Below are 20,224 nucleotides of genomic sequence, written 5' to 3'. Positions count from 1 at the left end.
GAAACAGCGGCGCCAGTAAAAATACAAACCCTACACCTTTCCTTTTTTTAAATGTATTATAAAACCCTTACTCTTAGATAACTAAATGAAGCTGTCCTCCATTTTTCTAAAACACCTTAAGTAAACTTTCCCTGCAGTGCTTCAGGTGAGTACCGTGGATTGCCGACCAGCTCTCATTCCTGAAAGAGATCTGGCAGCTTTTCAGCTACTTGAATGGTCAACTGCAAGAAGACATTGTGATTTGTTAGTGCGATGCACTGAACAGGACTGAAAACACTAGAACACAGTGCAGCCCTTTGCTGTGTCCCAAATACAAGTAGAGCGCATCAGCGGGCGAAGAGCCCATGTGTTTCTGAACACGGCCACACCTGACATGCAGGTCGGGGTCCTGCCTGCCATCCTCCGTTGTTGTCCTCACACTCCTCCCATGTTATGTTGCGTTCCCCGTTCCCACCACTTTACTGCACTGTACGCCGGGTCATGCTCTTCTTGTTTTCTATGGCAGTGTTTCAGAGCAGCCTCTGCACAGCACTAGCAGTATCCCCATTCCTCAAGCAATGCTGAGCTGTCTGCTAAGGCACAGCACCATACACTTGCTGCCTTTTTAGGGCGACCCTATTCAGCGCTTACGCTGTTAGTCTAGCTGTTGTCTGTACTTTGTGTGGTCTGACTCCTCCCACACCTTGGATTGGCTTTTGTGCATCTTGAAAAATTGTACCTGCAAATAGCTAACGGTGGGTGCATGTCCCACCTTTCCTGGGAAGTTCACTCCCGTGGAGTATTGCCGCGGGTACGAGCAGGGACGCGCACGCAGTCCCTGCGTGCAGTCTGGTGCATTATTACTGCTGCGGTTCCGATGTTATCAGGAAGCAGTGCGGAAGCTGTTTAACCCCTCCCAGCCCATACTATAGATTGCCGCGGGTACGAGCAGGGACGCGCACGCAGTCCCTGCATGCAGTCTGGGGCATTATTACTGCTGCGGTTCCGATCGTTATCAGGACGCAGTGCTGAAGCTGTTCAACCCCTCCCAGCCCATACTACAGCTTCTTCCCTCTCTGCCTACAGCTTTTTTTTCCTTCACAAATGTGAACTTTATCAATTGACAGCTAAATAAAACAAGAACAAAAATCACAGATCACCCTGCCAAGCGAATGAAGCTTTCAAATCCCATGAATTAGTTAAACTGTTTAGTTGGTTACTTTCATTGCCGCACTACGCTGATGGCATTATTTTCTCTGAAACACACACGGCGTTTACGTTTTTTTCCCCATATACAGGCAAGTGTCAAACCCCGCCCAAGCTCCGTTATCACTGTCCAATCAGAGCAGCCTCTGTTTTAGGAAGCAAGCTTTGTTATTTAATAACAAGTGTATCACTTAATCTGATTATATTTATACAATGTTTTTGACTCCGCTTCCGTGTGCGGTTTTCCTTAATAGCGAAAACAAGCGCATGAAAAGGCATTTTTATTAGTGCATATCCGCTAAGGTCCTATATTCACCCCACTTAACTTTCACTCTTTCATAACTACCATCTTTCTTCTCTAGTATTTCAGATTTCTATTTCTGACATTACCTACACTTTTAGTTCTCAAACATTCTCTTTATTTTATTTTGAAACAATACGTTCGCAATTGGTTTCACAACAACTTTTCACATTCTACCCTCCACTACTTTCCTTTTCTCCCAACTTTTCATATAATTTCCTACAATTCACAATATCCGTAATATTCATTTCCGTCGCTTTCGCACTTCCTCTATCACCCTTTCCCTTCCTCCACTTTCTCTCCTCTGTCTCTTTCCAATAATCCTCTCACCATGCTCTTCCGGAATACTACTCTTTTTCCTCTCAGTCACTACTCTTCTACATTCTCTCTTTCTGTATCTCACATTTACCAACACTTGTCCTCTATTTCAATTCATATCCCCTACATTTATTCTCAATATAACACACACTATTTATTCCGTCTTTCATTTTTACTAATTCTTGCTGTTGCTTACTTCAGTGACGTCAACTTCCATCTTGCTATCAACACACACACACATACACACACACACACACCCAACTCCTTACTCATTCTCTCTCGTTTCAAAACAGGCTGACATAGTTGCCAGCAGCCACACTGCTCTACATCATAGCTTAAACACGTTGGCTAAGGCAAGAACTCTAGCTAAACACTTATAAGGACCCAAAGGCAAAACCTATTGGCTATGCCAATGCTTGTATATGTTACACACACTTTACTATGGAGTGTTGTCACCTCATGATACATAATAGAAGGGAGCTACACAATGGCGACAGCCCTGTTGGGACAAGAGGCAGTATGCCAGTAGTGTGTCTGGCTACCAGCCTGCCTTGTTATATCAAGCAGTACTTTAGATCTGATCAAGCCGGGCGCACCTTGGGCTGCTTTTGTTTCTTATAATGAAACTGGACCTGCAAGCATCCTCCCAAGGCCCAACCTTTCTCCCCTCATCCTCCCCTCAAACACCCACAAGGGCAGTATCCTTAGCAGTCCAGAATTCATCGCCAGGGTGAGCACTCCCTACCTAGGGGACATATTTGAGGCCTCAAACACCACATAAACCACTGTACCGCAAGCTTCCTCTCACATATCCTCAAACTCAAAATAAGCGACCGTAGCAGTCCAGAGCTCTTCTGTCACGTGAACTCTCCCCAGCCCACCTTACATGTCTTGGTTTCTCTCGCTTTTTCTCTCTCTCCCTATCTCTCTCTGTCTCTCTAAACATTATTTCTCTTTCTTCACTCTTTCTCTCACTAATCTCCACCCCTCTCTACCTTTCCCTTTACACCATCTCCTTCTTCAAACCGTGCAGCACAGCTTTTTTTTCAGCGTGCGTTTTTAACACTTAACTATAAAACAATAAAAAAACTTCCACATAATAGTATGCGTTGTAATGGAATGTGTTGTAATGGTAGTTTTTAAAAATGCGTTTTAATGGCATGCGTTGTAAAATCATGCGATGTAATGTTAGTTGCGATATAAAGATTGCGTTGTAAAAGCATGCATTGTAATTGCTTGCGTTATAACGTTATATATTCGTTCTGACACCGAGATACAACCCAAGCAATATTTATTGTATGTACACACTTGGCACTCTATTTGCTGTACAGTTGCAACCTCCGGAAAGCAGGCAGGTGTTCGAGCTAAGCTTCAGGCCCGTGGAGTGGAGTCTACAACACATTCAATGTAGCTATACGGATTCCATAGGTTGTGCCCTCTACTTAACAATCTCAGTACAGCTCCTTGTGCAAGGCTCAGCATCTCAGTAGGTTCGAGACCCTGCAACTGAGTTTCCATCAAAACAATGCCACAATCCAGTGAAGCTAAACTCCCACCACCATAACTGGACGAGCGCTCCTTGCGAGTTCTTGAAATGCTCAAGACCCTAGAAACCACTGGTGCCCAGTGAACACCACTTCCGGCCGCGGACCCGCGGGAAACAGGTAAGGACCTACATGATCCTCCTGACTTTTAAATATTCTAATGAGGAACCACAGAACAAACTCCTCATAAGACTCATTTAGGGCCCACCTAACCATGAAGACGTTGATGGACAACGGGGGACCAGTGTGCATCAAGAAAACGTGAGTTGTAAAAAGGTACCTATCGTTAGCTCCAAAGCACCCTGGGGCAGCCCTGTATGCTTTCACAAACTTTGACCTTCAGACACTTGCAGCAAGAACCTCTCTCTAGGTCCAGCTTCAGTCTCTTTTTACTACGTCACTGGCTCAACTGAGAAAACGTAGTCAGCACACACTTTTGCTAATTTATAATCACAAACACACTTGGTAGTATTTTTTTTCTGAATTGTGATGACAATAATCAACATATACAGTTGGTTCTTTTCCTTCTAAAAATACTTTTGCTATGAAAATAATAAAGCATTTCATTTATTGTCAAACACTGATTTGTATAAATCAGGATGATGACAAAGTTTTAACATGCATGTGCGTGGAGGCATGTTGCACGGTAAGAGAAGCACACCTGGAAATGTGCAGCATCTTCTAAACTTCTGTAATATTTGTCGCTTTTGTAACAACCATGCGATTGTGTCTGCCGGACAGTACTAAAGCACTGCTATCCCAAACCTAAAACAAGCATTGGCATAGCCAAAAGGTCTCGCCTTTGGGGCCTTATAAGGGTTTAGCCAGAGCTATTGACTTTGCCAATGTCTTTAAGCTGTGCTGTAGAGGAGTGTGGCTGCTGTGCAGCTTGCTGAAAAGTTATAATAAAAAAGTGTCAGAAGCATTTTTGTTACCATATATATGCCCAAGAAGGCATTATGTACAACTGAACGACAATATTAAAATAAGTATTTACAGTAAAAAATGTCCTCAGTTTTCTTTTGTTCTTGCAATGCTGGCAACTTGTTTATGCCTATTCCAATGGTTGTTTGTTAAAGCTTTTTTTGAGGGGGCGTAAACAATCGGAGGGTGAAGGTTGCGAACTAGTACCTGTATTATAACACTAGCAGCGGCCATACGCTAGGGGAGAATCAACAGAAGCCAGATTCCGAGGGCAGGCTGAGGTGGTGCTGAGTGATGCTGAGGTGATGCTGAGGTGATGCTGAATGATACTCAGGTCTTGCTGAGTGATGATGATGTGGTGCTGAGTGATGCTGTGGTGGTGCTGAGTGATACTGATGTGGTGCTGAGTGATACTGATGTGGTGCTGAGTGATGCTGTGCCGGTGCTGAGTGATGCTGTGCCGGTGCTGAGTGATGCTGTGCCGGTGCTGAGTGATGCTGTGCCGGTGCTGAGTGATGCTGTGCCGGTGCTGAGTGATGCTGTGGTGGTGCTGAGTGATACTGATGTGGTGCTGAGTGATGCTGTGGTGGTGCTGAGTGATATTTTTGTGGCGCTGAGTGATGCAGTGGTGACGCTGAGTGATGCAGTGGTGACGCTGAGTGATGCAGTGGTGACGCTGAGTGATGCAGTGGTGACGCTGAGTGATGCAGTGGTGACGCTGAGTGATGCAGTGGTGACGCTGAGTGATGCTGTGCTGGTGCCGAGTGATGCTGTGCCGGTGCTGAGTGATGCTCTGGTGGTGCTGAGTGATACTGATGTGGTGCTGAGTGATCCTGTGGTGATGCTGAGTGATATTTTTGTGGCACTGAGTGATGCAGTGGTGACGCTGAGTGATGCAGTGGTGACGCTGAGTGATGCAGTGGTGACGCTGAGTGATGCAGTGGTGACGCTGAGTGATGCAGTGGTGACGCTGAGTGATGCAGTGGTGGTGCTGAGTGATGCTGTGCTGGTGCTGAGTGATGCTGTGCCGGTGCTGAGTGATGCTGTGCCGGTGCTGAGTGATGCTGTGGTGGCGCTGAGTGATGCTCTGGTGGCGCTGAGTGATGCTCTGGTGGCGCTGAGTGATGCTGTGGTGGTGCGGAGTGATATTGTTGTGGCACTGAGTGATATTGTTGTGGCACTGAGTGATGCTGTGGTGGTGCTGAGTGATGCTGTGGTGGTTCTGAGTGATGCTGTGGTGGTGCTGAGTGATGCTGTGATGACGCTGAGTGATGCTGTGATGACGCGGAGTGATACTGTGGTGGTGCTGAGTGATGCTGTGGTGGTGCGGAGTGATATTGTTGTGGCACTGAGTGATGCTGTGGTGGTGCTGTGGTGGTGCTGAGTGATGCTGTGGTGGTGCTGAGTGATGCTGTGATGACGCTGAGTGATGCTGTGATGACGCTGAGTGATGCTGTGATGACGCTGAGTGATACTGTGATGGTGCTGAGTGATGCTGTGGTGCTGCTGAGTGATGCTGTGGTGCTGCTGAGTGATGCTGTGGTGGCGCTGAGTGATGCTGTGGTGGTGCTGAGTGATGCTGTGGTGGTGCGGAGTGATATTGTTGTGGCACTGAGTGATGCTGTGGTGGTGCTGTGGTGGTGCTGAGTGATGCTGTGGTGGTGCTGAGTGATGCTGTGATGACGCTGAGTGATGCTGTGATGACGCTGAGTGATGCTGTGGTGCTGCTGAGTGATGCTGTGATGACGCTGAGTGATGCTGTGATGACGCTGAGTGATGCTGTGATGACGCTGAGTGATACTGTGATGGTGCTGAGTGATGCTGTGGTGCTGCTGAGTGATGCTGTGGTGCTGCTGAGTGATGCTGTGGTGGCGCTGAGTGATGCTGTGGTGGTGCGGAGTGATATTGTTGTGGCACTGAGTGATGCTGTGGTGGTGCTGTGGTGGTGCTGAGTGATGCTGTGGTGGTGCTGAGTGATGCTGTGATGACGCTGAGTGATGCTGTGATGACGCTGAGTGATACTGTGATGGTGCTGAGTGATGCTGTGGTGCTGCTGAGTGATGCTGTGGTGCTGCTGAGTGATGCTGTGGTGGCGCTGAGTGATGCTGTGGTGGCGCTGAGTGATGCTGTGGTGGCGCTGAGTGATGCTGTGGTGGTGCTGAGTGATATTATTGTGGCACTGAGTGATGCTGTGGTGGCGCTGAGTGATGCTGTGGTGGCGCTGAGTGATGATGTGGTGGTGCTGAGTGATGATGTGGTGGTGCTGAGTGATGATGTGGTGGTGCTGAGTGATGATGTGGTGGTGCTGAGTGATGCTGTGGTGGTGCTGAGTGATGCTGTGGTGGTGCTGAGTGATGCTGTGGTGGTGCTGAGTGATGCTGTGGTGGTGCTGAGTGATATTGTTGTGGTGTTGAGTGATGCTGTGGTGGCCCTCAGTGATGCTGTGGTGGCCCTCAGTGATGCTGTGGTGGCCCTCAGTGATGCTGTGGTGGCCCTCAGTGATGCTGTGGTGGCCCTGAGTGATGCTGTGGTGGCGCTGAGTGATGCTGTGGTGGTGCTGAGTGATGCTGTGGTGGTGCTGAGTGATGCTGTGGTGGCGCTGAGTGATGCTGTGGTGGCGCTGAGTGATGCTGTGGTGGCCCTGAGTGATGCTGTGGTGGCCCTGAGTGATGCTGTGGTGGCCCTGGGTGATGCTGTGGTGGCCCTGAGTGATGCTGTGGTGGCCCTGAGTGATGCTGTGGTGGCTCTGAGTGATGCTGTGGTGGTGCTGAGTGATGCTGTGATGGTGCTGAGTGATGCTGTGGTGGTGCTGAGTGATGCTCTGGTGGCCCTGAGTGATGCTCTGGTGGCCCTGAGTGATGCTCTGGTGCTGCTGAGTGATGTTGTGGTGCTGCTGAGTGATGCTGTGGTACTGTTGAGTGATGCTGTGGTGGCGCTGAGTGATGCTGTGGTGGTGCTGAGGTGGTGCTGAGTGATATTGTTGTAGCGCTGAGTGATGCTGTGGTGGTTCTGAGTGATGCTGTGGTGACCCTGGGTGATGCTCTGGGGCTGCTGAGTGATATTGTTGTGGCACTGAGTGATGCTGTGGTGATGCTATGGTGGCCCTGAGTGATGCTGTGGTGGCCCTGAGTGATGCTGTGGTGGTGCTGAGTGATGCTGTGGTGGTGCTGAGTGATATTGTTGTGTCACTGAGTGAGGCTGTGGTGGCCCTGGAGTGATGCTGTGGTGGCCCTGAGTGATGCTGTGGTGGCCCTGAGTGATGCTGTGGTGGCCCTGAGTGATGCTGTGGTGGCCCTGAGTGATGCTGTGGTGGCCCTGAGTGATGCTGTGGTGGCCCTGAGTGATGCTGTGGTGGTGCTGAGTGATGCTGTGGTGGCCTGGAGGGATGCTGTGGTGTGCTGAGTGATGCTGTGGTGGCGCTGAGTGATGCTGTGGTGGTGCTGAGTGATATTGTTGTGGTGCTGAGTGATGCTGTGGTGGTGCTGAGTAATGCTATGGTGGCGCTGAGTAATGCTATGGTGGCGCTGAGTAATGCTGTGGTGGCGCTGCGTGATGCTGTGGTGGTGCTGCGTGATGCTATGGTAGTCCTTAGTGATGCTGTGGTGGTGCTGAGTGATGCTGTGGTGGCGCTGCGTGATGCTGTGGTGGTGCTGCGTGATGCTATGGTAGTCCTTAGTGATGCTGTGGTGGTGCTGAGTGATGCTGCTGTAAATTACACCAACTTCACGTCATCTACATTAAAGGTTATTCTATTGGTCTTTTGACGAAGCCTGCGTGAGCCGTAGCCCCGCCTGTAGGGTAGAGGAGCGCGAACTAGAACCATGCCCCTTGAAGCACTTTACAGTGTAAACAGATTGTCGTAAACTGTGTTTTACACTGCGACCCTGCGTGCTTCAACAGTATTTTGCGGATTTAACAGTATGAGAGGCGAGGCCAATATCAGGGGCAAAGTAAATTATCACTTTCGCCCACAATTGTCAGTCAAATATGAAAACTCACGAGAAGTTCCTGCGACTTGCAAGTCCCATCCTGAAAACGTGTGACGCCATGACTCTGCTGTTGAAGGGCACCGCGCGTAGTCTTTCAGCACAGGCTGTTGGCCGATGGGTAGGCGGGCTAAGGGAACGAACAATTGTTTCATTGGGTGCTGTGATGTGGTGTGGGAAAGGCAGGTGACTTGATTGACACTATGAGCAAGTTGCTTGTACTTGCAGGCTGCAGCGTGAGAGAGAGGCGGAGGGGTGCACAGGCGAGTGGTGCGCGCGCGCTAGGGAGAGCCGTCTGCTCTTTTTCAAAGGACATACTCGTGCTTGTGGCGCGCCGCCGCGTACTCCCGCAAGGCGTATGCCGCCACAAGCACAAGTATGTGCTTTGAAAAAGAGCTGCACGATGGCTAAAGGTCTCCTATGCAGCGCATGCGTGATGCGTAGGCGAGACCTAAAAAAAAGAGAGGAAATAGATAAAGCAGAAGGGAAGTGAGAGGACAGTGGGTGAGGGGGGCATAGGGAGAGAAAGGAAGTGAGTAAAGCAATGGGGGAAGTGTGTGGGAGAAAATGAATACTGATGGCCTCATTTACAATAAGGCTGTGCCCTTGGTGCGTCACTTTTAGCGACACTCGGGTGGCGCAGGGGTTTGATCCATATCTACCAGGCAGCACTAAGCCGCTTTGCGTGGCTTGATGCAGCCTTATAAATATGGTTTCCTTTAACACAGTTTCCTGCATTAAAGGGGCGTGCAACGGGTGTTGCTATGGGCGTTACCAGCAACACTCATTTTTGGAACTGCACCAGATTTATAAGAAATCGTAACTCTGAGGCAGCGCCAAAAACTTACGCCTCCCAAGGGAAGGCGCAGGGGAGTTGCAATGCCTTCATTTCTCATTGTTTTTCCTTTTTCTATGTGTGCTGCATGAGAGAGGAAAAAGTCTCTTGTGGCTGTTTTTGTGCAGTAAGGTTTTCCTTCCTGCACAAAAACAATCATCCCTGCAGCGCAGGACCCCTTCCTTGCACCATGGCGTAAAGGTTCCTGCGTTGGTGCATGGCAGGGTGTTGTGCGTCAGCGCAAGTGGAAAGGACAGGAATGATCCGTATCTGACAAATGCAGCGCATTGCTACTCTCTCCTTTTGCCATAGCGCAGCTCAGAAAGAAGGCTTGCGGTGCTGCCCAATTGCAAAAACTTGTAAATAAAGCCCAGAGGGGCTTATTTACAAACCCCTTGCGTCGCTGGTGCGTCACTTTTTATTTGGGAAATGTGAGGTCCCAGCGGCACAAGGGGCTTGTAAATAAGCTCCTGAGTGTTCAGGGAAGAGGTGAAGGGAGGTAGGAGGGAGAAGGGAAACCAGAGGAGATCTGATGAAGAGAAAGGGAGAGGATGGGAGGGGAAAGGAGTAGTGGAGGGAGAAGATAACAGCTAAGGAGGGTAAGAGAGGGCAAAGAGAGGGAGGAATATGTAAGTGGAGAGTGGAGAAAGGAGAGCAGAAAATATAGGCAAGTATGGGATAAGATATGGAAGAAAATTTTAAAAAAGGAAATAAGAAAGAAGTGAAAGAAGTACAAACAATTCCAGTGATGCAACATAAAAAAAGTGAAAGGAAACTGAAGGAAAAAAAGCAGACTGGCGTGAAACAGGGTAGGGGGCGGTAAAAGAGTCAAAGGCTTTGAACAACTAGAAAGAAGGTAGTGCCCTGGCACTGCATGGCACAGAGGTTAGTAGATCGTAGGAGCAGGGACTTTTCCTTCTTGGTACTCCTGGGCACACAAAGGGCACGCCAGCGTGAGAGGAGAGAGTATCTTTTTCACTGCAGGGCGCAGAGGAGGAGACCGTAAGCAAGCAGCGAGTGCCCGCCCATGGCACAGCTTGGCACAGAGACGAAGACAGTGACAGGAACAACAGCAGGGAATTCCCTTCCCGAATATTTCAGGGCACTTACAGGGTAGGATCCTGAAAGGCGCACAGTCGAAACGCCAGCATGGGAAAAGGGAGACCCCTGGCTCTGGAGGGCACACAGGAAGACAGTGAGAAGACAGGAAATGCATCCTTCCTGCCAGGAACAGAGTGGCATCTACAGAGGGAAATCAGAGAGTGCCCCTCCCTCGGAATCCAGAGCACAAAGTTGAAGAGAAAGAGGGGGAGCAGGGCGTGCCCTGACCCTCACTGGCACTGCCCCTCCCTGGCACTGCAGGGCACACAGTAGATCAGACAGAGGGGTAATCAGTGCGTGTCCTGCCCATCACTGGCACTGGCACTCCGAGGTACCTCAAGGCACATAGTGGATGAGACAGGTGGGCAAACAGTGCATGACCTCACTGGCACTGCTCCTGCCTGCCACTGCAGGGCACACAGTGGACCAGAAAGTGGGAAGAGCGCGAGCCCTGCCAATCACTGGCACTGCCCCTGCCTGACGCTGCAGGGCACACTGTTGTGATGTGACTCGGAAATAAACCGCTTTTGTCAAGATCCTGCGTCCGGTGTCATCACTACACACACCATGGAGGAGACGGGGGCACAAGTGCCTGACCCTCCCTGGTAGCCCGGTGCGCGCACAGAGGTCAGCAGCAGTCCAAGGAGAGGAGGAAGTATGAGGCGAGGAGAGGCCATGCGCCGTGCATGGCAGTGGTAAGTGTGTGTGTGGGGGGGGGGGGGTGGGAGGGGGTGGGATGAGCTCAGGCACAGAGCTAAGAGAGTAGATGTGAGGTATGAGTCACTGGGGGCGCAGAAAGGGTCGGACCAGGACAGTCTAGTTTACCTGGCACAACGAAGCAGAGATCAAAAGGAAATATGAGGAGGGGGTGACCTTAGCACTGCTGGACTAAAGAAGGAAGCCCTGAGGGCCCTGCCCGGCACCGCACGCAGAGCGAGGAACTGACGCAGAACGAGGAACTGACACCGAGTCCCTGACTGTGAGTCACTGGGGGAAGCATCCTGACAGACGTCACAAAGGCAACATCTGGAGAGAAGGAGCACAGACACAGAGTGTGGAGTCTGGAGGGGGGGCCTTAGCACTGCAGGGAAGGAGGAAGCAACGAGGGCCCTGTGAGTAACTGACACAGAGAGCAAGGAATGGCCCCGAGACTGTGAGTCACTGGGGAGAGCACCCCGACAGACGTCACAAGGACAACATCTGGAGAGAAGGAGCACAGACACAGAGTGTGGAGTCTGGAGGGGGGGCCTTAGCACTGCAGGGAAGGAGGAAGCAACGAGGGCCCTGTGAGTAACTGACACAGAGAGCAAGGAATGGCCCCGAGACTGTGAGTCACTGGGGAGAGCATCCCGACAGACGTCACAAGGACAACATCTGGAGAGAAGGAGCACAGACACAGAGTGTGGAGTCTGGAGGGGGGGCCTTAGCACTGCAGGGAAGGAGGAAGCAACGAGGGCCCTGTGAGTAACTGACACAGAGAGCAAGGAATGGCCCCGAGACTGTGAGTCACTGGGGAGAGCACCCCGACAGACGTCACAAAGGCAACATCTGGAGAGAAGGAGCACAGACACAGAGTGTGGAGTCTGGAGGGGGGGCCTTAGCACTGCAGGGAAGGAGGAAGCAACGAGGGCCCTGTGAGTAACTGACACAGAGAGCAAGGAATGGCCCCGAGACTGTGAGTCACTGGGGGAAGCACCCTGACAGACGTCACAAAGGCAACATCTGGAGAGAAGGAGCACAGACACAGAGTGTGGAGTCTGAAGGGGGGGCCTTAGCACTGCAGGGAAGGAGGAAGCAACGAGGGCCCTGTGAGTAACTGACACAGAGAGCAAGGAATGGCCCCGAGACTGTGAGTCACTGGGGAGAGCACCCCGACAGACGTCACAAGGACAACATCTGGAGAGAAGGAGCACAGACACAGAGTGTGGAGTCTGGAGGGGGGGCCTTAGCACTGCAGGGAAGGAGGAAGCAACGAGGGCCCTGTGAGTAACTGACACAGAGAGCAAGGAATGGCCCCGAGACTGTGAGTCACTGGGGAGAGCATCCCGACAGACGTCACAAGGACAACATCTGGAGAGAAGGAGCACAGACACAGAGTGTGGAGTCTGGAGGGGGGGCCTTAGCACTGCAGGGAAGGAGGAAGCAACGAGGGCCCTGTGAGTAACTGACACAGAGAGCAAGGAATGGCCCCGAGACTGAGAGTCACTGGGGAGAGCATCCCGACAGACGTCACAAGGACAACATCTGGAGAGAAGGAGCACAGACACAGAGTGTGGAGTCTGAAGGGGGGGCCTTAGCACTGCAGGGAAGGAGGAAGCAACGAGGGCCCTGTGAGTAACTGACACAGAGAGCAAGGAATGGCCCCGAGACTGAGAGTCACTGGGGAGAGCATCCCGACAGACGTCACAAAGGCAACATCTGGAGAGAAGGAGCACAGACACAGAGTGTGGAGTCTGAAGGGGGGGCCTTAGCACTGCAGGGAAGGAGGAAGCAACGAGGGCCCTGTGAGTAACTGACACAGAGAGCAAGGAATGGCCCCGAGACTGAGAGTCACTGGGGAGAGCATCCCGACAGACGTCACAAGGACAACATCTGGAGAGAAGGAGCACAGACACAGAGTGTGGAGTCTGAAGGGGGGGCCTTAGCACTGCAGGGAAGGAGGAAGCAACGAGGGCCCTGTGAGTAACTGACACAGAGAGCAAGGAATGGCCCCGAGACTGTGAGTCACTGGGGAGAGCACCCTGACAGACGTCACAAAGGCAACATCTGGAGAGAAGGAGCACAGACACAGAGTGTGGAGTCTGAAGGGGGGGCCTTAGCACTGCAGGGAAGGAGGAAGCAACGAGGGCCCTGTGAGTAACTGACACAGAGAGCAAGGAATGGCCCCGAGACTGTGAGTCACTGGGGAGAGCACCCCGACAGACGTCACAAGGACAACATCTGGAGAGAAGGAGCACAGACACAGAGTGTGGAGTCTGGAGGGGGGGCCTTAGCACTGCAGGGAAGGAGGAAGCAACGAGGGCCCTGTGAGTAACTGACACAGAGAGCAAGGAATGGCCCCGAGACTGTGAGTCACTGGGGAGAGCACCCCGACAGACGTCACAAAGGCAACATCTGGAGAGAAGGAGCACAGACACAGAGTGTGGAGTCTGGAGGGGGGGCCTTAGCACTGCAGGGAAGGAGGAAGGAACGAGGGCCCTGTGAGTAACTGACACAGAGAGCAAGGAATGGCCCCGAGACTGAGAGTCACTGGGGAGAGCATCCCGACAGACGTCACAAGGACAACATCTGGAGAGAAGGAGCACAGACACAGAGTGTGGAGTCTGAAGGGGGGGCCTTAGCACTGCAGGGAAGGAGGAAGCAACGAGGGCCCTGTGAGTAACTGACACAGAGAGCAAGGAATGGCCCCGAGACTGTGAGTCACTGGGGAGAGCACCCCGACAGACGTCACAAAGGCAACATCTGGAGAGAAGGAGCACAGACACAGAGTGTGGAGTCTGGAGGGGGGGCCTTAGCACTGCAGGGAAGGAGGAAGCAACGAGGGCCCTGTGAGTAACTGACACAGAGAGCAAGGAATGGCCCCGAGACTGAGAGTCACTGGGGAGAGCACCCCGACAGACGTCACAAAGGCAACATCTGGAGAGAAGGAGCACAGACACAGAGTGTGGAGTCTGGAGGGGGGGCCTTAGCACTGCAGGGAAGGAGGAAGCAACGAGGGCCCTGTGAGTAACTGACACAGAGAGCAAGGAATGGCCCCGAGACTGAGAGTCACTGGGGAGAGCATCCCGACAGACGTCACAAGGACAACATCTGGAGAGAAGGAGCACAGACACAGAGTGTGGAGTCTGAAGGGGGGGCCTTAGCACTGCAGGGAAGGAGGAAGCAACGAGGGCCCTGTGAGTAACTGACACAGAGAGCAAGGAATGGCCCCGAGACTGTGAGTCACTGGGGAGAGCACCCCGACAGACGTCACAAGGACAACATCTGGAGAGAAGGAGCACAGACACAGAGTGTGGAGTCTGGAGGGGGGGCCTTAGCACTGCAGGGAAGGAGGAAGCACAGAGTTGCCACTGCCTACTACTGCAGGGCAGAGAGAGGAGTTGGCACAGAGACCAAGGCATGCCCTTAGCTTAGTAGGTCACTAGGGGTCATATCCAGAGTCCTCATCTGGAGAGGAGTGCCACTGTAGGAAAGAGGGGAAGAGATAAGGAAGAGGAGACAGAGTGGGAGATACTTTATCCGGAGACTAGGAATGCCCTTGACATGCAGGGCAGAGGGTGAGAGACAGAGAAGGAACAGAGAGATTTCCCCTGCACAGTAGGGTAGAGAAAGAGGTAAGCTCAAGTCACACTTCTGTCAATGAAGGGCACATATGTTTAGAGACTTGGGGCCTCATGTAGGTAGCATACCAGTTACCACTTCTAAAATACCGAACGATACCGAATCGGTATTTTAGAAGTGGTAACTGGTATGTAGGTAATGAGTCGGTATTTTTTACCGATTCGTTACTATTCGGTAATTACCGAATCGGTATTTACCGATTCGGTAATGAGGCATACCTTCCCATTGATGGGAAGGTATGCCTCATTACCGAATCGGTATTATTACCGAATCGGTAATTTTACCGATTCGGTAAATTCCGAAACCAAAATTCGTCCCCCTACATAACAATAGCCAAAATACCGGTCGGTAACGGTATAATTACCGAAAATCGGCCGTTACCGACCGGTATTTGGCGACCTACATGAGGCCCTTGATGAGAAAGCATGAAGTGTCCCTGGCACTGTAGGGCCCGGAAGGAAGCAAAACCTGGCAGGAGAGAGGGGGAAGAGGTAGAGGGAAACCGAGGCAAAAGCAGGGAATAGAACTCCGTGGCAATTCAGGGCTCGGAGAGGGAGGCACAGAGAATAGAGTGGGGAAGGTCATTGGCACTGTGGAGCCCAGGGAGGCACAGAGACACTAGTGGGGACGTTCCTTGGCACTGTGGGGCTCAGGGAGGCACAGAGAATAGAGTGGGGAAGGTCATTGGCATTGTGGAGCCCAGGGAGGCACAGAGACACTAGTGGGGACGTTCCTTGGCACTGTGGGGCTCAGGGAGGCACAGAGAATAGAGTGGGGAAGGTCATTGGCACTGTGGAGCCCAGGGAGGCACAGAGACACTAGTGGGGACGTTCCTTGGCACTGTGGGGCTCAGGGAGGCACAGAGAATAGAGTGGGGAAGTTCATTGGCACTGTGGAGCCCAGGGAGGCACAGAGAATCTAGTGGGGACGTTCCTTGGCACTGTGGGGCTCAGGGAGGCACAGAGAATAGAGTGGGGAAGGTCATTGGCACTGTGGAGCCCAGGGAGGCACAGAGAATCTAGTGGGGGCGTTCTTTGGCACTGTGGGGCTCAGTGAGGCACAGAGAATAGAGTGGGGAAGGTCATTGGCACTGTGGAGCCCAGGGAGGCTCAGAGACTCTAGTGGGGACGTTCCTTGGCACTGTGTGGCTCAGGGAGGCACAGAGAATAGAGTGGGTAAGGTCATTGGCACTGTGGAGCCCAGGGAGGCACAGAGACTCTAGTGGGGACGTTCCTTGGCACTGTGGGGCTCAGGGAGGCACAGAGAATAGAGTGGGGACGTTCCTTGGCGCTGTGGGGCTCAGGGAGGCACATAGAATAGAGTGGGGACGTTCCTTGGCACTGTGGGGCTCAGGGAGGCACAGAGAATAGAGTGGGAAGTTCATTGGCACTGTGGAGCCCAGGGAGGCACAGAGAATCTAGTGGGGACGTTCCTTCGCCTCGCTGATGGGAGTAACATTTTGGATGCCAAGTTATATTCCACTCTCGACGCCTGGGATATAGAGTAATGTTTCAGGGACATCTGAAGTATCGCTCCTGGTTTTGAAAGTTTTAGTTAAGAAGGTGTGATTGTAGTTTAAAGTGCTTGGTCACTAAACTGTGGATTCTTGATACTTTCTATTACTGGGCAGCAAGATTATCATCAGTTTATTGGCTAATAAGTCATGTTTTGATCTGTTACCGAAAGTACAGGTGACCAGGAAGGGTAAAAAGGTTTGCTGGTAGATCATTTCATTGGTGCGCAGGTTTATATGCAAAGGGACAACGTACTACGCAAAAACACCAAATGAGTGTGAAAGTCACCAAATGCGCCCTTGCTCAAAAGAATAATCGCTGAGGTTCATATATTGGAAATTTCTTTAGCATTGAGGGAGCTCTCTTGATATTCGCTACCATCTGAGGCCAGAAGATCCAAGTATGGTGACAGAAAATCCAAGTACGGTACATTTGCATAGTCCAACCTCGACTGCACCAGTGAGATGATGCGGGAACCTGCTGTGGCCAATCACGGTAGTTAAAGAATTTTTTTACAGAGCACAGATGGGAATAGTGTGCCTTTGGCGGTCCTTCAGCGGCCCTTAGGTGGATGGCCATCGATCTTCAATGTGGACACTACCAGCAAGCAGAACCTCCTATGTAGGATTATACTTTAAGGACATTTCCAATCATCTAATTATCTAAGGCCACCACACAGCCAAAGAGCCTTCAATGGTGACTAGCGGCCCCTTGAGTTTTTAGTTCAATACTGATATACATACCAATTTTTGGAACAAATGTTTTTTGCATGGCTTTGATAAAGCTAGGTTACCCTACCTTGTGCATGCTTTCTGAACTATTCTGGATTGTTCCTCTAGTGGATTTGGTAATCTGCAAGCACACTAAGGCGCTACATCTATCAACAAGAGACATTCAAAGCAGAATCTAGCTGTGAAGAAAGGGGGTACGCCTGAAATGCCCCCAAACTATAGTTGAGGGAAGCCACTGCCCCTCCTATGCCAAGGAGGGACTTGCAAGGGACTACTATTCCTAAAAAAAATACCTTTGTCCCCATACTGCACCCCTAGTGAGGGGGCTGCCTATTGGTGTTCAGATATGTGATTGTATGAGTTTTCCTCTTGTGTTTGGCCCGGCGGATGTGTGTTCGCTGGCGCATGGCTACACAACATGGTGTTGGCATCCTCATGCTGCCCTTTGTCCGTGGTAGATCTGCCAGACTGCCTCTCCATGTGTTCAGTGTTTCCCTCTCCAATAGTGGAGTTGTCTGGTGAGTGTGGGTCATAAATGCCTATTCCTTGTAGAAGCATCATTCCACTGAGCACACTCAAACGCCCTCTCACTTCCTGCTTTGCTGACTGTCGCATTGTAACCGAGTTTTGTAGTTTAACCAGTCTGGCAAGAGCTAGCTAAATGCACTGGTTCAGTTCAGATAGGTCAGACCTGTGGCTAACTGCCTGGACAAGCCTGTCAAGCGAGGGTGAGAGGCCAATCTCCACTGCCCAGACAGAGGAGGAAGAATTTGAATTCTGAATAAAGCACAAAACGCGCCACATTTTTAGGGTAGTGTTTATCACCAGAAGGTATGTCGCTGTTAGTGGGTCCCCCGAATTGAGCCCGCAATGTGCACAAGCGTCGCTTCTGCCCCTTGCTCCCAGGTTAGGAAAAGGCAGGTGTTGCCGGCCCCCAGAGTCTAATCGGGGGGCACCGCTGCTTTGATGTGCAATTGCACTTTTTTCATTGATTTTTTTTAGCTGTGTGGTTACAGCTCATCCACTGAGTTGCCTTTTTGTTTTCTCCTCTGGGTCAGCTGAGCTGGGGGCATCTCATGGCTCCTGGGCAGTCTTGGATCCTTGAGGTGTAATCTAAGCACATTCTCCAGCAACAAGAAGATGGGGTGGGATGAGAATCAGTGGGCAATAGAAAGAGGGTGCAGGTGGGAGGGAGAGCAACACCGAGGGAACTGGGAGGTAGAAGAAGCAACAGACGAGAGATCAATGTAGAGCTGTCAGAAGAGAAGCACATGGGCAAGCACGTAACCAAAGGGTAGTGCAAGGGTGTGGAGGAGAAGCAATGGGTGAGAGAGAATGGTGCAGGTGGGGCAAAGCAGCAGAGTGGAAGGGGGTGTGGAGGAGGAGCAACAGGTGGATACAACTTAGGAACGGGGAACCACTTGAGGAAGAGAGATGGAAAACACAGGCATTCTCATCGAGTGCAAACACGGAAAGAATAAAAGTAGTTCCCTGAAAGTGAGCTTTGCAACAAGGCAATCAAATACAATGTAAAGAGGCAATGCTGTATGGGAGGGACAAACACAAGATTGGAGACATCAAAAAAGAAGCAGGAAAATGAGTGACAAAAAAGCCAACCAATGGCAAGCAATTGGTGGACTGCAAGCCCCTATACGTTTTTGGTAAGCCCAAAATATGTCTCAGAATAAATGTTGTATGCGCTGTCTAGTATACTTGAACTAACAAGACTGATAGAAAAGCAATCACATAAGAAGCAGAACAAACATTGGCATAGCCAATAGGTCTCGCCTTTGGGACCTTATAAGTGTTTAGCCATGCAACAGTTGCATCACTAAACACGTATAAGGTATCAAAAGCGAGACCTATTCGCTATGCCAATGGTTTGTTTTAACTGCTGCAATCTATTGAAGCCTCACGGAGAACATCAAAGCGGCCGTGTGGCCGCGAAAGTGATCGCGATCAAACATCAAAGCGGCCGCGAAAGTGAAAGGAATCGCGGTAAAGCACGACGCGCTCGCCCGCGCACATGCACTGTAGCTCTAGGCTGGCCTGGTAGCAGTTTTTGGAGCCCTCACAAAATGTCTCGCCAGACCAGCGCATGCGCTGGGTCAGGCGAGACCTAAAAATGAGTCACAGTCAAGCTAAGCAATGGGTGGGCCTCCAAGTCCCTGTAAGTTCTTGCTAAGCCCAAAATATGTCTCACAACACACAGTGCATGTGCTAACTAGATGGCTTGACCTGAAAAGGGGAAGGTCTGAGAGAGATATATCGTAGCAGAGAGAATCTGCTCCAAGTAAAGAGCGGTCATGGGAAACCTCCTGTGCCCACTACATGAGTCTAGTTTCGGGGAGGGGCCCTAGACAGAGGATATGACGTCAGTGAAGTGAGATAACCATCTTCTGCACCCAGACAGATGATATTAATAATAATAATAATAATACTGATATTTGTAGAGCGCGAACAGCTACCTCACAAGGAGGTGTCCCGGCGCTATAGACCGCTGGGGAACCCGTCCTGGCTATCCCTGTGAGATGGTCCCTTTCTGGGTATCTCCAAGGTGAAACCAGGCATCCTCAGCGTCTGTGGGGGGCCGTTGTAGAGATGAGGCAAGCTTAATGCCCAGAGTTGCTGAGTGTGTTCCTGGTTAGAGTAGGTACCGAGGCGAGAATTATCGAATCCGTTTTGACCCTGGTCCACGACCCTGCCGTGTCGGGAATTGAACCCTGGTCCCTGGCCAATTCTCTGCTTACGGGTCTGCCGCCTCTAACCAGTGAGCCACACCTCTCTACATTCATGGACACAACTGGAAATTGTTGACCCATTACTATGAAACACACACAGATCATACATACACTAACAACATGTCCCACACGAGGACAGACAAAGGACCACACATTGTGTGCCTTTAAAATGCGAGAGCCCGTAGGCAGTCTTTCTGCAAGCATGATTGTAAACGGCCTGCGTCCCTAGAGTATAATGATACTGTCAACAGCGCATGTCGCATCAACCTGGAATCATGGAGCTGCAGAAACCGTCACTTAGACGACAGGTTGACTTAGGGTAAACATCAACACACAATAGGTGATGGGAGGAACGCTTGCAATAAGTCTACCCACTGGCAATCACTTGGAGTACCATTCCAACCCATCGTTCTTTTGCCCACCCTGCCACCTCAGATCAGACCCAAGAATATGCAAACCAGTCTTGGTCCTGCCCCAAAAGGAACAGTCCAGCCCGAACTGACAAGCCAGGTTCTCCCTGAACCGAAACACTGGCAACCCAAGAATGGTTTCCGCCTGCTTAGGCCTCTTCAGTCAGGTGTGGCACAGTGGCACGGCGAGCAAGGGACCCACTGACTGACATTGCGTTGACCACTTGGGGCGTTCCATCAAACACTCAAGCTGAAGTGGCACGGGAGGCCGTAAAACAAAGGTTGGAATGCTA

At 51.1% G+C, this 20,224-nt stretch overlaps 2 protein-coding genes across 4 annotated transcripts in view; both read right to left on the bottom strand.

Annotated features, from left to right (window-relative positions):
• LOC146869156 (Y+L amino acid transporter 2-like) overlaps positions 1 to 20,224 on the bottom strand; it is a 181,392-nt gene that overhangs the window by 117,724 nt on the left and 43,444 nt on the right. The window lies entirely within an intron of this gene.
• The window catches only part of LOC146869157 (uncharacterized), a 31,515-nt gene that overhangs the window by 9,183 nt on the left and 2,108 nt on the right, over positions 1 to 20,224 (bottom strand). The window contains exons 2-3 of the mRNA XM_085599657.1: positions 6,295 to 6,986; positions 5,086 to 6,009 (exon numbers count right to left, since the gene is read on the bottom strand). Of these exons, the coding sequence (XP_085455783.1) occupies positions 5,086 to 6,009; positions 6,295 to 6,986 (1,616 nt within the window). The remainder of the gene's footprint in view (positions 1 to 5,085; positions 6,010 to 6,294; positions 6,987 to 20,224) is intronic.

This window comes from Triturus cristatus, chromosome 1_1 (assembly GCF_964204655.1).
Source record: "Triturus cristatus chromosome 1_1, aTriCri1.1, whole genome shotgun sequence".
Lineage (NCBI taxonomy): Eukaryota > Metazoa > Chordata > Amphibia > Caudata > Salamandridae > Triturus > Triturus cristatus.
This window is presented reverse-complemented; position numbering and strand designations above follow the sequence as displayed.